The sequence below is a fragment of the Aegilops tauschii genome, chromosome 4 (genome assembly GCF_002575655.3).
Source record: "Aegilops tauschii subsp. strangulata cultivar AL8/78 chromosome 4, Aet v6.0, whole genome shotgun sequence".
Classification (NCBI taxonomy): Eukaryota; Viridiplantae; Streptophyta; class Magnoliopsida; order Poales; family Poaceae; genus Aegilops; species Aegilops tauschii.
This window is the reverse complement of record NC_053038.3, coordinates 465,596,529-465,610,033: the sequence shown is the minus strand read 5'-3', so window position 1 is coordinate 465,610,033 and position 13,505 is coordinate 465,596,529. Positions and strand designations below refer to the sequence as shown.

The 13,505-nt window shown below is 46.1% G+C and overlaps 2 protein-coding genes across 5 annotated transcripts; one reads left to right on the top strand and one right to left on the bottom strand.

Moving 5' to 3' along the window:
• The first annotated feature begins 759 nt into the window (after positions 1-759).
• LOC109753133 (glycerol-3-phosphate dehydrogenase [NAD(+)], chloroplastic) lies at positions 760-7,756 on the top strand. 4 transcript variants are annotated; one of them, XR_006663015.2, is made up of 10 exons: positions 760-1,134; positions 1,222-1,358; positions 1,610-1,715; positions 1,795-1,996; positions 2,164-2,251; positions 4,584-4,731; positions 4,818-4,967; positions 5,044-5,193; positions 5,715-5,788; positions 6,577-7,756. XR_006663015.2 is itself a non-coding variant. In XM_020312056.4 (9 exons), the coding sequence occupies exons 1-9, from the start codon at positions 769-771 to the stop codon at positions 5,727-5,729; spliced, it is 1,362 nt and encodes a 453-aa protein (XP_020167645.2). In that variant the 5' UTR covers positions 760-768; the 3' UTR covers positions 5,730-6,215. The 4 variants fall into 4 exon arrangements, 3 of the variants coding, with proteins under 3 accessions (XP_020167645.2, XP_045083908.2, XP_040243404.1); XM_020312056.4 differs by lacking the exon at positions 6,577-7,756 and having other exon boundaries at positions 5,715-6,215; XM_045227973.2 differs by lacking the exons at positions 5,715-5,788; positions 6,577-7,756 and having other exon boundaries at positions 5,044-5,585.
• Positions 6,857-8,855, bottom strand: LOC109753134 (patatin-like protein 2). Its single transcript, XM_020312057.4, has 5 exons — positions 8,770-8,855; positions 8,431-8,683; positions 7,983-8,342; positions 7,740-7,901; positions 6,857-7,619 (listed from the first exon to the last, which is right to left on the bottom strand). The coding sequence occupies exons 2-5, from the start codon at positions 8,659-8,661 to the stop codon at positions 7,071-7,073; spliced, it is 1,302 nt and encodes a 433-aa protein (XP_020167646.1). The 5' UTR covers positions 8,662-8,683; positions 8,770-8,855; the 3' UTR covers positions 6,857-7,070.
• Positions 8,856-13,505: the final 4,650 nt, after the last annotated feature.

Below are 13,505 nucleotides of genomic sequence, written 5' to 3'. Positions count from 1 at the left end.
TACCGCGGCCATCTAGGTAGTGGAGGAGGCGCCCAAGCGCCTTCGCGATTGCTAGTGGCACCTCCTCCTCCAGGACCTTGCACACACAATGCGTTAGCTCGTCGATGCAACCGCGATGCTAGCTCCTTGTTGACGTGGGCTCGCGGAGGCGATGACGGCACCGGCGGACCGGCCCACGGTACCTGAGCGACCGCTCAATCATGGGCTCCATCTGCTCCTGGTACTCCTCGTCTGTCGCCTCCGTGAGGAGGCGTGGCGGCCTCCTCTTGCTCGTCATTGGAAGAGATGATGATCTCATCCTTCTTGGAGGAGCCGACCGCCGTGGAGGTCGATGGCCCTGGAGAGCGATGGCGGCTGCTCCAAGATCCAGATCCATAGCCGTGGCCTGTGAGCGCGGAGAGCGGAGAGGCGTGAACGAAGATGAGAGGATGTGCCGTCTGGCGTGGACGGCAGCGGAGCCGACGCCGCCTGCTCGTCGCGTCGCTCTGACCGGCATCAATGCCGTGTGGAGTCATGTCCGCTCTGGAGCAGCTTGATCAGCATGAATGCATGACAACCATTTTGCACGGACAAAAGTTTTTGGATGAAAAGGTTTTTGGATGAGATCGGGTGTGTGGACGCGTACGTGGTGGTGGTCCGAACACCTACAAAGTTTTTCCTGGTTTACAGTACATTCTGTTTGCGGGATTTTAGACAAGAATCGATAAGATAGCGCGTTGGATAGTAAAATACGCAAAAGCTGGTCGAGATGCAAGCGTGCGTTTTGAGATGAAGCAGAGCGACAAACAAGAAACCGAGAAAGGGGCGGGAACGGATAAGATAGCAAAATACTGTACCTCCCATTCTTCCATTTTCCCCCCTTTGCTGCTCGCTCTCATGGCCACCGCCGCCTTCCTTCCCCCCGCCCCAGTCCTTCGCCCTCGCATCCCCACCGCTCGCTACCGTGCCTCACCCATCTGCGCCGCCGCCTCTGACGCGCCGCCGCCAGATGCCGATACAGACGAAGGAGAGGCCCCACGAGGCGGCCGGAAGGACCGGCGCCGCGTGGTGCGGATCGCGTGGGAGAAGCTCGTCCGGTGGTCTCGCTCCTGGCGCAGCCGCAACCGCAGCGACGTCCTCGAGACCACGCGCAAGGTGACGGAAAGGCTTTTGTCTGGTTCAACCCATGGAGCCGCAGACTTATTTGTGGGATGGGATCTGATCGTCGGAGGAAAGCTGCAGGTGGTGGTCCTCGGCGGGGGCTCGTTCGGAACGGCGATGGCGGCGCAGGTGGCAGCCAAGAAGCCCGACCTTGAGGTGGCCATGCTGCTCCGGGATGACCTCGTCTGCCGCTCCATCAACGACCGCCATGTCAACTCGTGGGTAACCTCGTTGCTTTCCTTACTACAGTATCTGCCTAACACGAAGAGGGTCCATTTTAGTCATGTTTTCGTCGATGATTGATATGATGAGGTAGAGTACAATGTATTTCATGCGAGCATTCAGACACTTCTCCATGAAAAGAGTACATGGCTAGTTTCGCAAGGAAAATATTGCAAACCATTCGATTGATTGATGCTCACAGCCATCCAAACTTTGTATGTAACATACTGCTTTCACTCCGCTGCAGCAAATACTTGTCAGAATACAGCTTGCCAGAAAATATTGTTGCAACAACTAGTGCTAGTGAAGCTTTAGCAGGAGCTGATTTCTGCTTCCACGCTGTCCCTGTTCAGGTATTAACAGTTCTTTATGAAGCACTGTGGTTTCCAGGAGGGTTTCATCTTTTTTGGAGTCTGATATTTTTCCTGGCAGTTCAGTTCATCCTTTCTTGGGAGTATTTCATCATATGTTGATCCAAAGTTGCCATTCATATCACTTAGCAAAGGGCTGGAACTTAACACCCTTCGGACAATGTCTCAAATCATTCCTCTTGCATTGGGAAACCCTCGCCAGCCATTTATTGTTCTGTCAGGACCTTCTTTTGCTGTGGAACTGATGGAGAAACTACCAACAGGTTAGTTAAGATCATTTCTCATATTGTTAAGTTTATGTCATATTCTCTTGTGCTTTCCTGTGACACTAAGTTGTCTGGTTCATGTTGCTATGTTGAAGAATTTTTGGCTTTCCGAGCACTTTCTGGAATCTGTTTGTAAAACATAGTTACCCAACTTAATATTGCAGCTATGGTGGTGGCATCCAAAGACAAAAAGCTGGCAAGTGCTGTTCAGCAGCTCTTAGCATCTTCAAATTTGAGGATAAGCACATCAAGGTAATTATACCTAATACTTCACCTTTAGACGCTATGACAATCTTCAGCCACAAAAAGTGTACGAAAGCATGCATGTCATAGCCAGGATTATTGTTTGTTTGGTTGCACAAGTATTGTCTTCAGCCACAAAACTAGTTGCTATTACATAATTAAATAATAGGATACCACTTACTATGAACAATTTGAGATTTCTTTTGCATAAGAGGATATATATTGCCCACATGTGGACAATTGATTTAGTTATTCATGTAGGAAAGTGTTGTGGACTACCAGGAGGGAGTCCAAACACAGAGAAGGATTCTGCTAGCAGATTTCGTAGCTAGGTGTTAAGATGAGAGTTCATATTAGCATAGGTCTAAGGAGTCCAATTAATTAGGAAGGCCTAAGCATCTATTACCTCCGTCCCAAATTAGTTGTTTTAGATTTTTCTAAATACGGATGTACCTAAGTAAAACGTGTCTAAGACAATTAATTCAGGATGGAGGGAGTAGTATATAAGCATACCATGTATCTAGGGTTGTGTTGGCGAATAATAGTCTGTTGATCTTGCGATCTGAAGGTTGTCATGAAACAAATGTAAAGAGGGGTGGTGCCCAAAGGGTTCTCGTCGGCGATGATGCTGACACAGTGGTTTACCCAGGTTCAGCCCCCTAGATGAGTAATAGCTCTATGTCCTGTCTAGACCTGGGCATGGACAGCCTGGCCCAACGACCCGGCCCGAAAAAGCCAGGCCAGGCCGGGTCAGGCTTGGCATTCAGGCCGAGCTTGGGCTTCATTATCTAGCCCGAAAGGCAGTTTGGGCTGGGCTCGGGCTTTTGTTTTTCATGATTTCGGGCGGGGCTTTCAAGCTTCAAGCCGGGCTTACACGTGGAGGTGACGAGAAGTGTCGTTTGGGCTGGGCTTGGGCTTGCAGTTTGAAGGTTGGGCTTTTGCAAGCCCGGCCCCTGGCTCGGCCGGACTAATGATCAGATTTAGTCCTGACTACCTATCTTTATTGATGAACACAACTGATTATAATGGAGATTTCCTATCTACTGGGCTAGGTTAAGGGTATGTGCTGCCGTGTATCTCCCTCCCCTTGGCAGGGGGTAGTACTTCCCTTATATAGGCACTCCTCATCCGCTTAGTTTAGTACCTATCTTTAAGGGATACAATACGAGTATACGACCATGTGATCCCGCAGTTAGGGCCTAGAGAGCACAGATCTCCCGCAACCGCAGATTGTTGAAGTGGCACTCTTGATCCTTGTCCCTTATGCGCGTATCGGCCTGCCTCCCTTCAACGCCAAGACGGACCCCAAAAAGCCCAAGACACCCCAAGGACACCAGAAGATTCATTACCACCTCAAGAGAAAGGTTACCGCTATACGACATATCGGGAGAAGGAAGGACTATACAAATAAGGAAGAAAAGGCCCTATACGTGTCATGAACCGCCCGCAAAGGTCTGTTTCGGTGATCCGCGTGGGAGTTGCCCTAAGGAGTTCATATTAGCATAGGTCTAAGGAGTCCAATTGTGTTAGTGAGGCCTAAGCTCTACCGTATAAACATACTATGTATCTGGGGTTGAGGAAAGCAAGAACGATCAATCTATTTCCCCAAGTTATTCTCTCATCTAAACCTATGTCTACCCAATCGCTCGCAGCCATGCCATCTGGCTATCTTCAGCACCGTAGTTATCCCGTTGTGAATCAAGGTTCACAATAGACACCCACATTAGCAAAGCCAGTAGCTATAGATAGACCAGAGGTATATTCGATTAACCTGTGTCTGTCCAGCCTAGAGCAACTCCTCTCTGAGTGTGGTTCGTCAGATGTATACTTGCTTTGCTTCATGTAGTTAGATAATAGGCTTTTGTATTTTTCTAGAGCAGTTTCTCGTGTTTCCTTGCAAACGTGTTCAAGAATCTGCTATGTTTGTAGAGCCATAGGACGGCAGTGTAAACTTTTCCTTCTTGGAATGGAATGATATGAAGATCTCTTCCGTATTCGCGAAAAGAAAATGAAGCTGCTGTGTGTTGGAGTGCCATGTAGCCTCACTTTGGATTTCTGGACCCCCATCGATTGGCTACTATGCATCGTAGTGGTGGATTTTGAGCAGTAGCTTGAGCTGATATAGCACACTGGGTTTTAAGTAGTAGCTTCAGATGGTGTGGCACACACTGAAAATCTCTTCTCCAGATAAAGCTATCTTATCTAATTTTACTATGCTTTATTTTAAGATTTCAGACCGGCAAGATGAATTATAAGATATACTGTTAGGGTTGTGCATTGCTTTATAGCCATGCATTCAAATATTACAAAAAATATTTAAATGTGAACTGTGATGCTTCAGTGACGTTACAGGGGTAGAAATTGCAGGGGCACTTAAGAATGTTCTTGCGATAGCAGCAGGTATAGTAGAAGGTATGCATCTTGGAAATAATTGTATGGCTGCCCTTGTTGCTCAAGGCTGTTCTGAAATTCGGTGGTTGGCGACAAAGGTGTGCAGTAGCAGTTTATCTTCGGGACTGTATTATCTATAAAACAAAAAACTACTGGTTTAAAGGATTAACTTATTAATTTGCAGATGGGAGCAAAGCCAACAACCCTTTCTGGTTTATCTGGCTCGGGTGATATCATGCTTACATGTTTTGTCAATCTTTCACGGAACAGAAACGTGGGATTGCGTCTTGGTTCAGGCGAGAAACTTGGTGAGATCTTGGATTCAATGAATCAGGTTTGTAATATTCCCCTCTATTGCTTTGATATATCGCCTGTATGGTTGGTAATTATTATATTGTCTCTCACTTCAGGTTGCTGAAGGTGTGTCAACTGCTGGTGCTGTCATCGCATTAGCTCAGAAGTACAACGTCAAACTGCCAGTCTTGACAGCAGTAGCACGGATAATTGATAATGAACTAACTCCGAAGAGGGCTGTTATGGAGTTAATGAATCTTCCACAGGTCGGTCATTCAACCTCATGTTTGATCCAGTTCTTCCTAATGAACTGTTTTCTCTCACAAACGTACATCTTTTGCTACCATTTTGGAAGTGTTGTGCAAACTTGTCCTGATGATACTTAAGTAGGCCTCCTCTCTAAAAACAGACTCTAAAAATTGCACACAGTCTTTTATTTCGGAAATACATGGGTTACTTGAGGGACCTAAAATATACCATTCTCTATTTATTTGGACCATATTCAATGCTATGTATACTTTAGACCGATCCTGGTATAATCGCTAATCTTGTTGATAAAATTGGCCATACATTTTGAAAAGGTGCTTATAGTAAAGTTCGGATAGTTTGCCTGATATACCGATGTGGATTTTCCAGCAATTACCATTTGCAGCCATATTATTGAACTTCTGTTTGCTTACTTTTGCAACTATCCTACATTTCCTGCTAAAAAAACTATCTACATCTCAATGAGTTTTATAACCATTACTGGTGAGTGAATGATGAATTGTGAAAATTGTGTTTATAGGTGGAGGAAGTCTAACAGGAACCAATCCAAAAGAATGGAGCCACCGAACCTGTTCTGCCATACTTAAAATAGCTGTATGCTCCATATGTTTGTCTCCCATCTCTGATCAACTATATTTTCTCTTGTCAATCCGTCGAATCATGATGATTGCTTTGAGAGATATCACCAACTTTGCACTCCTATGAAGAGTTTATGCTTTCATGCACATTCCTGTGCGCAAATGCAGCAGGATATACATTATAGGGACCCGGAATTGAATGGGAACAATGCTCCATGTTTGGTTATCCAAAACAAGATCATGGTTGTAGGTTTCATCACTTTTAGAATGAGTTCCTATTTTTCTTCTGTATGAAATGACCTGGTTCATATTCATGACAAGACTTGAGTTTATTTTTCTGATGAAAAATTTCCTCATTTTTGTAGAAGAAATTTCCTCGTTGTTATAAGAAAATAGAGTGTATATACTACCTAAAAAGATGAAAATGTTTCATCCTGTGTCAATTTTCTTCCGCCTGTCTCCATTTTTATTCCGGCTTTCTTCGTCTGTCCTCCCAGCGTACGTGCTCCCCTCTCCCTTTTTTTGGTTTATTATGACCGATTTTTCTCAGTTTACCCTGCGCTGACATGGCCCAACATATAAAGCAAGAAACGTGCTCTCCTCCCAATGAACCCTAGCCGCCTTACCCTTCCTCAGTGCGTCCCGATGCACGTCCACCCCATCTCCCATCCTCCAACTTATTGTTATTAGTACATTTTGATACAACTGACATAGTTCCTTATGTATAAGGATTACTCCTACAGTACATGCATGTTCGTCACACACAAGGATTATTCCTAAAATGATGAATACCAAATTTTGCAGTATCGTCGCCTGGCGGTGGCGAGGAACGGCTGGGTTTCAGATGTCGCCCTGCGGAGTGACGCGGGGGCCAATGTGTATTTTTCTACTCCCTCCGTTCCTAAATATAAGTCTTTTTAGGGATTTCAAATGGACTACCACATACGGATGTATATAGACATATTTTAGAAAATAGATTCACTCATTTTGCTCCGTATATAGTCACTTGTTGAAATCTCTAGAAAGACCTATATTTAGAAACGGAGGAAGTAGGATCCAATATAGGCTGATAAATTTCATGTTGTACCCACAATAAATAGTTGGCTATTTATTTCATTCTCCCACTTTACAACTTCTTTGGGGACCTCTAAAATTCACATAAGTCTCTGAGCTTTGGCAGTTCAATATTTCCAGCCTACCATGGTTCGACCGTCTATTGACTTTTCCTAATTTGCCTTACACGTAATACGAGTTTAGCTATATACGTATATGCTACAGTATTAACTATCCAATGTTATTTACTGTGGGACGGTGACTCCCTTCTTCTGCAGCCTGGCCTTGCGCTCCTGCGACAGCATCCGTGCAAAACTGATTAGCTCCTCCTCATTGGTGCCTCTATTGTCATCAGGCACGGTCTTGCCCGTCTCCACGTTCACCCTGCACACGCTCCTCTTGAGCAGCGCCTTGCCGACCTCGACGAGCCTGTTGAGGTTCTCGGGCGTGGACACGTCGACGGAAGATGTGTCGCCCTTGAGCTCGTCGTCCTGGATGCGGAGGTAGCGCTTCTCGCAGCGCAGCGCCTGGAAGAGCACGGACGCCTGGATGTCGACGAGGTCGGCGCTGGCCTGGCTGAAGCTGTCGATGAGCGGCGTGGCGCCCTTGTTGTAGAGCCATCCGAGGATCCCCCACTTGCTGCACGCGGCGGCGTCGAACTTCTCCTCTACCTTGGCGGAGCCGGTGCCGAGGGAGAGCACCATGAACTTGCCGTAGTCGGCCGGCTTGATCGGGAAGAAGTCCTGGTTGCCCAGCAGGATCTGCTTGCTTACGTCCGTCATGGCCAACATTGTCTGCATGTATCCAATGTCAACATATCAAAATAGAGCACAGTACGTGGACGTCATAGAAATTCCATTGTATTCTTTGGAGTGTTTTTTAAGGGACTGAGACATAAACCAACTATCACTCACCGGATTGTTTGCGGCAACGCCTCCGTCGATGAGATTGAATGCCCGGGGCTTGCCATCCTTGTCCTTGGTCTCAAAGTGGTGGCCGGGGAGGTAAGTAGGCGCCGCCGACGTGCTGATGCAGACGTCGGACAGAAGAGCGTTCTTGGAGACGTCGTTCCGGGCCTGGATATTGCATGCCTCACGTAAGCACGACGCAGAGGAAATAACACGCAATTCACGTAGGAAATATCATGATGCACGTACGTCGTATCTGGAGAAGATGGTTGGCTGGAGCAGCTTGATGTCGAAGGTGGGGATGACTATGTTCTGCAGCGCCTCGCCGACCCGCGTCTCGCCGAGCAGCTCTTTGACGACGGAGTGGAGGTACTGGCCGTCGTACTTGGGCCCCCTCATGCTCCTGAGCAAGCCCAGAGGCCCTCCGTAGACGGCAGGGAAGATCTTTGGGCAGTGCTCCAGGTAGAAGTTGTTGATGTCCTTGGCGGCGAAGAGCGGGCGTCCTTTGGCGTCGGGCGCCGTGAGCATGGCCGTCACCAGGCCCCCGGTGCTGGTCCCGGCGATCACGTCGAAGTAATCCGCGATCCTCACGTCCGGCCCATCGAGCTCCTACAGAAAATAACAAGAAAGCCATTAGAACCGGTGCACCTGCAGTAACTAGCATGGGTGCAACGGGAGCAGAAGCTAATTTGCTCACCTGGAGCTTCTCTTCGAGGAAGGCGAGGATGGTTCCGGGGATGATGCCGCGGACGCCGCCGCCGTCGATGCTGAGCACGGTGACGATGCTCCCGTAGGACGGCGGGGGCGACCTGGGCGTGAGGGCCGACGACGACGACAGCCGGGTGAGCGCGCGCTGCACGGGGTTCAGGGTGAGCGACCCCGACCCCGACCCGCCGCTGCTGAGCTCCGGGACGTGCACGGGCGACATGGCCGGTGCCCTCGAGCTTGAGCTAGGTACGTGCAGCCAGGAGAGCTGGTGAACCAAAGATTTTCTTTACAGAAGGCACGAACCTGTTTACAGGTGGGAGGTCGCTACCTTATCTGCTGCGCTCGTCTCTTGCTGCTAGCTGCTCTTGTGTGGCTCTGTGTTGTGTTGTGTTGTGTTGCGCTTTGTGAACTGTGGTTAGGCGGACCGGCGTGCGCCCGTATTTATAGCCGCCGGCCGGTTCGATCATGGAACGGACCGGGAGTTCCATGGGGCAGGTACGACCGTCGCATGCCATGCAGCTCTGACTGTTCCGAGGGAGGAAACGGAGACGAAGCATCAAGCATGGGCGCACCGCGAGTCAAAGGTACGTTGAAGTGATCCGCACCACACGTAATACTACACGGGACGGGAGGGGCATGACGGACCTGACCGCCGCACCGCACCGCGCGCCATTTCTTGCCTCTCCGATCCTTGAGTGGATGACCGCACCAAACATGGCACGCACGCACGAGAGCAATGTGCAAAACAATATTTTTACTCTGTCAGGTCAGGGTTTCTATCCCTTTTCCAGTAGAATTATTGTACGCCGTGAAACCGCGATAGCCGCCACTTTGCTGCTGCCTCTCGCTTTCTTCTTCTTCGTCCGGACACGCAACGTAGGCGAACGTGTACATGGTTCCTGCCAGCTTGTCCATTCCAGTGACCGATCCATCGATGCCACTTGCTGCTGACTTTCGCTTCGTTTGTTCAGCCGGATACGACCGCCATACATTGGTCTTGGTCACAACACAACCCTAGCTCGGTCATCAGTGGCTCGGTACACGGCTGTGGATGGAACGTACGTACGTACGTACGTGTAACGTATTTGACTTGAGGAGCGCTGAGAATTTTCTGCCCGCAAATGTGTGGAAACCGTCGTAAGGAGTTCCTTTCACAGAACGGAGACGAGCTACAGTTTACAGGTTGTTTTTATCTGCAACCACTTAGGAGAAACCTCTGAGTCTGTGAACATTATGATTTCTTTAAATGAAATCGGAGAGGAAGCTCTCTTTTATAAAAAAAAAAGAGAAGAAACCCCTGGGTATGGACCGAAACTAGGGATGCAAGCCGATCGTTTGCAAACAGAAAAATCAAACTACCACGGTTATTAAAATTAATAATGAAAAGTAATGTAATTTTTGCTAAGCAAACTTGACCAAGCGAGCTATAGGAGCAAATTAGCAGACACGGAGAGAGGTACAGAGCTGTAGCTATCGCGTGCTTCTCTATCTCTCATCTCTTCTTTCCCCGTGTACTATTTTGGGTTTTGACCGTTGACTTCTTTTCTTTTGCTAGTTCGTGACTTGGTGTCAGGCCTGCTCAGCTCAAATGTGCGCAAGTTTTTTCCTTTTCTTTTGGCAGCGCTGGGAAAGCGATTGTTTCTCGACATGTTTGCATGATCAATATTGTTCACACTTGGTTTATTAAATAGTACTGGTGAGAACCATTTCATTTTTAAAGCAGACAATATGCCATCTCTCGCAGTGCATGACGATCATTTCATTGAATTGCCAAAGTTGAAAATAAAAATATCAAACGATGGTAAACCGAGATGAAGAAGTTTCAGCATGCGGTATGTCCATTGGTTACTTTCAGCAAAAGCAAAGATTGATTAGTAAAAGGTTGTCACAGCCCTAGATTATAGCAATGTAATAAATGCAATAGAGAGCATAGCATGTCAATGAAATATGAAATGAGGATTAACTCAAACTCATGTCTTTCTAAAGGGCTAAACCCTAAAATTGCTCAATAAACCAAAATGCCATTCTAAAACCCTTAGTACACTGGCAATAGCTTCATAGATGTGTGATATGGATCCCCGCAATCTTTACAAGGGTTTCAAGAATGGTACTCCCTCCGTTTTGTATAAAAGGTCACTTCATATTTTTATGTCTAACTTTGAACATTAATTTTACCAACAAGATGTGAGTTATATGCCATAAAAAGCATGCCCTTCGATACACACTTCAAATAACTTTCCGATGATATATAAACCATATTTTGATGACCAAAATATATAAGTCAAAGTTTGGCATGGAAAACAAAGTGACCTTGTCTACAAAAACGGAGGGATTATAATAATTTTAGAAATCTTAATTAAAACCTAAATAAATAAAAGGACAAGTCTAGATGTGCCCTAATTATTGCACATATCTAAGTGACTAGCTCAATTCGACCATAAAAATAAACGGAAAAGAAAAAAAGATAATACCTGCATGAACCTTCACGTAAAATCAATGACATAGGACTTGAATGTGCAATATTTAAGGCACATCTAGACGTGCTTTAATAAAACCGTAAATAAAATGATAAATCGTGGATCTATATAAAAAGAGGGATTTTAATTTGTGAAATCTCTAAAAAAATTGAATCTAATATTCCAATCATATTTGGAGGCTATATTAAAAATTCTAAGAATTCTTGGAATTACAAATAACACACTTTTATAGAGTTTAAACCCCAAGTTTAATAAAACCGTGGTTATATGTGTAGAAATAAAATTACACTCTCCGAAACTTGTGGAATTTATTGTGGATGGGCGCACCGGCGAGTGAAAAGAACGTTGAAGTTGAAGTGATCCGCACGCAGGATGGGAAGGGGCGTGACGGACCTGACCGCCGCGCCGCACCACACCGCGCGCCATTTTTCTTTCTTTCGGTGGATGACCGCACCGGACATGATTAAGATCGGGACGGTGAAGGCCGCGACGCACGAGCGGAATGTGTAAAACAACACACACTTTTGGTCCGTCAGGTCAGGTTTGCGTAACCCTTTTGCCCAAACAAAAGGCTCCGTACGTCAGTGTCAGGTTGGCTTCCCACCAGCACGTAACGGACGCCGTGGACCTGTGAAACGTACTACGCAGGAGGCGGGGAGTCCGGGTGCTAGCTGCCACGCCACTTGCTGCTACTTCTTCGGCCGGAAAAAGTCCATTTTAAACCCTGAACTCGTAGACGTTCGGCGAAATGAACCCCCAAGTCGAAATCCCGGTCGATTGTACCCTGAACTATGCAATCCCGGTCTAAATCAAACCTTCGAGTCGTTTGGATGGCCGGGATTGCTGGGATTTTGCTGAGGGCACACACCTCCACCCCGCTGGGCCGGCCCGCTTTATTTTTTTCCGTTAAGAAATAAAATTTCACAAAGGGCACTACACCTTGCTTCTGCTGGGCCGGCCCGATTTTATTTTTTTGTTAGAAAAAAGCACACGGTGTGCCTTGAACATGCGACCCCGTGCTGGTGTTTAAATTTTTTCAACGTATGTAAAAAAATATTCAAAGTATATTTTTAAAGAATTCAACGTATTTAAAAAATCACATTTGTTTCCAAGAATTGTTGAAAACTTTGAAGAAAAAAGAAATATGGCGCGATACATTGTACTTTAAAATTGGCGCTGCAATATAGACCTAGGTAGCTAGCGTGGTTGCCGTCGCTGCCATTTATTCACTTTTTCAAATTTTGTTCACAATTTTAAATTGTTCAGTGTACATCAAAAAAAGTTCAACGGGTATTTAAATGGTTTTTCAGCGCATATCACAAAAATTGTTCAATGTATAATCACAAAAAATGGTTTTTCAGTTAAAAATTGTTCAGATTATATTACAAAAATATTCAATGTATAAAAATTATTCATCGTATATCATAAAAATGTATAATATGTTTTAAATTATTTCAATGTATATCACAAAAATGTTCGCTGTGTAGTTAAAAATTGGTCATCGCACACCTAAAAAACGTTCAATGTATATTTGAAAATCGTTCACCGTATATAAATTTTTGTTCATGTTTTCAATAATTGTTCACGTTTTAACAGTTTGTTTGAGTTTTAAATTTCTTCAAGAAAACATTGTTCATTTTTTTGAACGAAGATTAAAAAAAGGATCTATTGCTGACCATATACTTTAAACTTACGCTGTACTGTAATACCAACCCCCTGGCGTCGCAGCTATCCAGCGAAAGGTCGCCTGTTCGAATCCAACCAGCGGCACAACTTTTTAGTTCGTTACATTTTTTCCCGTACGTTCGCTCGTTTCCTGGCAATGGGCCGGACCGTTTGCGCGAGCCCTATAGGAGCTCCCGTCCGCAATTCTGCCGCGAAAGAGCAACAGAAAAATTAAAGACAATTTTTTTTGAGCAAACAAAAGAATAAATGGGCTGGCCCAACGCAGAGGAGGCCCACTAGCTAGACAAATCCCGGTTGACATTTGTCAGGGTTTGATTTAGACTGGAATTGCATAGTTCATAGTGCAATCGACCGGAATTTCGACTTGAGGTTCGTTTCGCCGAACGTCTACGAATTCAGGGTTAAAATAGACTTTTTCCTCTTCGGCCGGATAAGTACGCACGTATGGAGTAGCACGTAGGCGTAGGACCTGCTAGCGAACGTGTGTGCATGCATGCATGGGTTCCTGCCTTGCCTTGTCCTCTCTCTGCTGCCTTTGGACACGGCTGCCACTCATTGAGCACGCAGCTCGGCGACCAGCGGCGCCTCGGTACACGGCTCTTGAGGGAACGGGTACAGTGTGTACAAGTAGTGGTATAACGTATTGACCTGATGGGAGGTGAGAATTTTCAGCGCCAATATAATGCGTGGAAACCGTCGTCGTATCTCCGCTGGAGGAAGGAGTTCCGACCCATCCTTTCGCGAGAATGGAGACGAATTGCGGTGTTTTTATCTGCAACCGCTTGGGAGAAACTTTCACATGTAGGTGAGTGTTTGACAAAAAACTACCACAATTAGGGTTCGCGTCCCACAGAATTATCACTTTCAAAAAAGTGACTGATAACTATCAAAAAATTGAAAT

Coding starts and splice junctions, on each gene's coding strand:
- LOC109753133 (XM_045227973.2), top strand. CDS start 769: ATGAAGCAGAGCGACAAACAAGAAACCGAGAAAGGGGCGGGAACGGAT. Junction 1,997..2,163: donor GATGGAGAAACTACCAACAG/GTTAGTTAAGAT, acceptor TTAATATTGCAG/CTATGGTGGTGGCATCCAAA. Junction 2,252..4,583: donor TTGAGGATAAGCACATCAAG/GTAATTATACCT, acceptor GTGATGCTTCAG/TGACGTTACAGGGGTAGAAA.
- LOC109753134 (XM_020312057.4), bottom strand. CDS start 8,661: ATGTCGCCCGTGCACGTCCCGGAGCTCAGCAGCGGCGGGTCGGGGTCG. Junction 8,343..8,430: donor TCCTCGAAGAGAAGCTCCAG/GTGAGCAAATTA, acceptor TATTTTCTGTAG/GAGCTCGATGGGCCGGACGT. Junction 7,620..7,739: donor GCGTTGCCGCAAACAATCCG/GTGAGTGATAGT, acceptor GGATACATGCAG/ACAATGTTGGCCATGACGGA.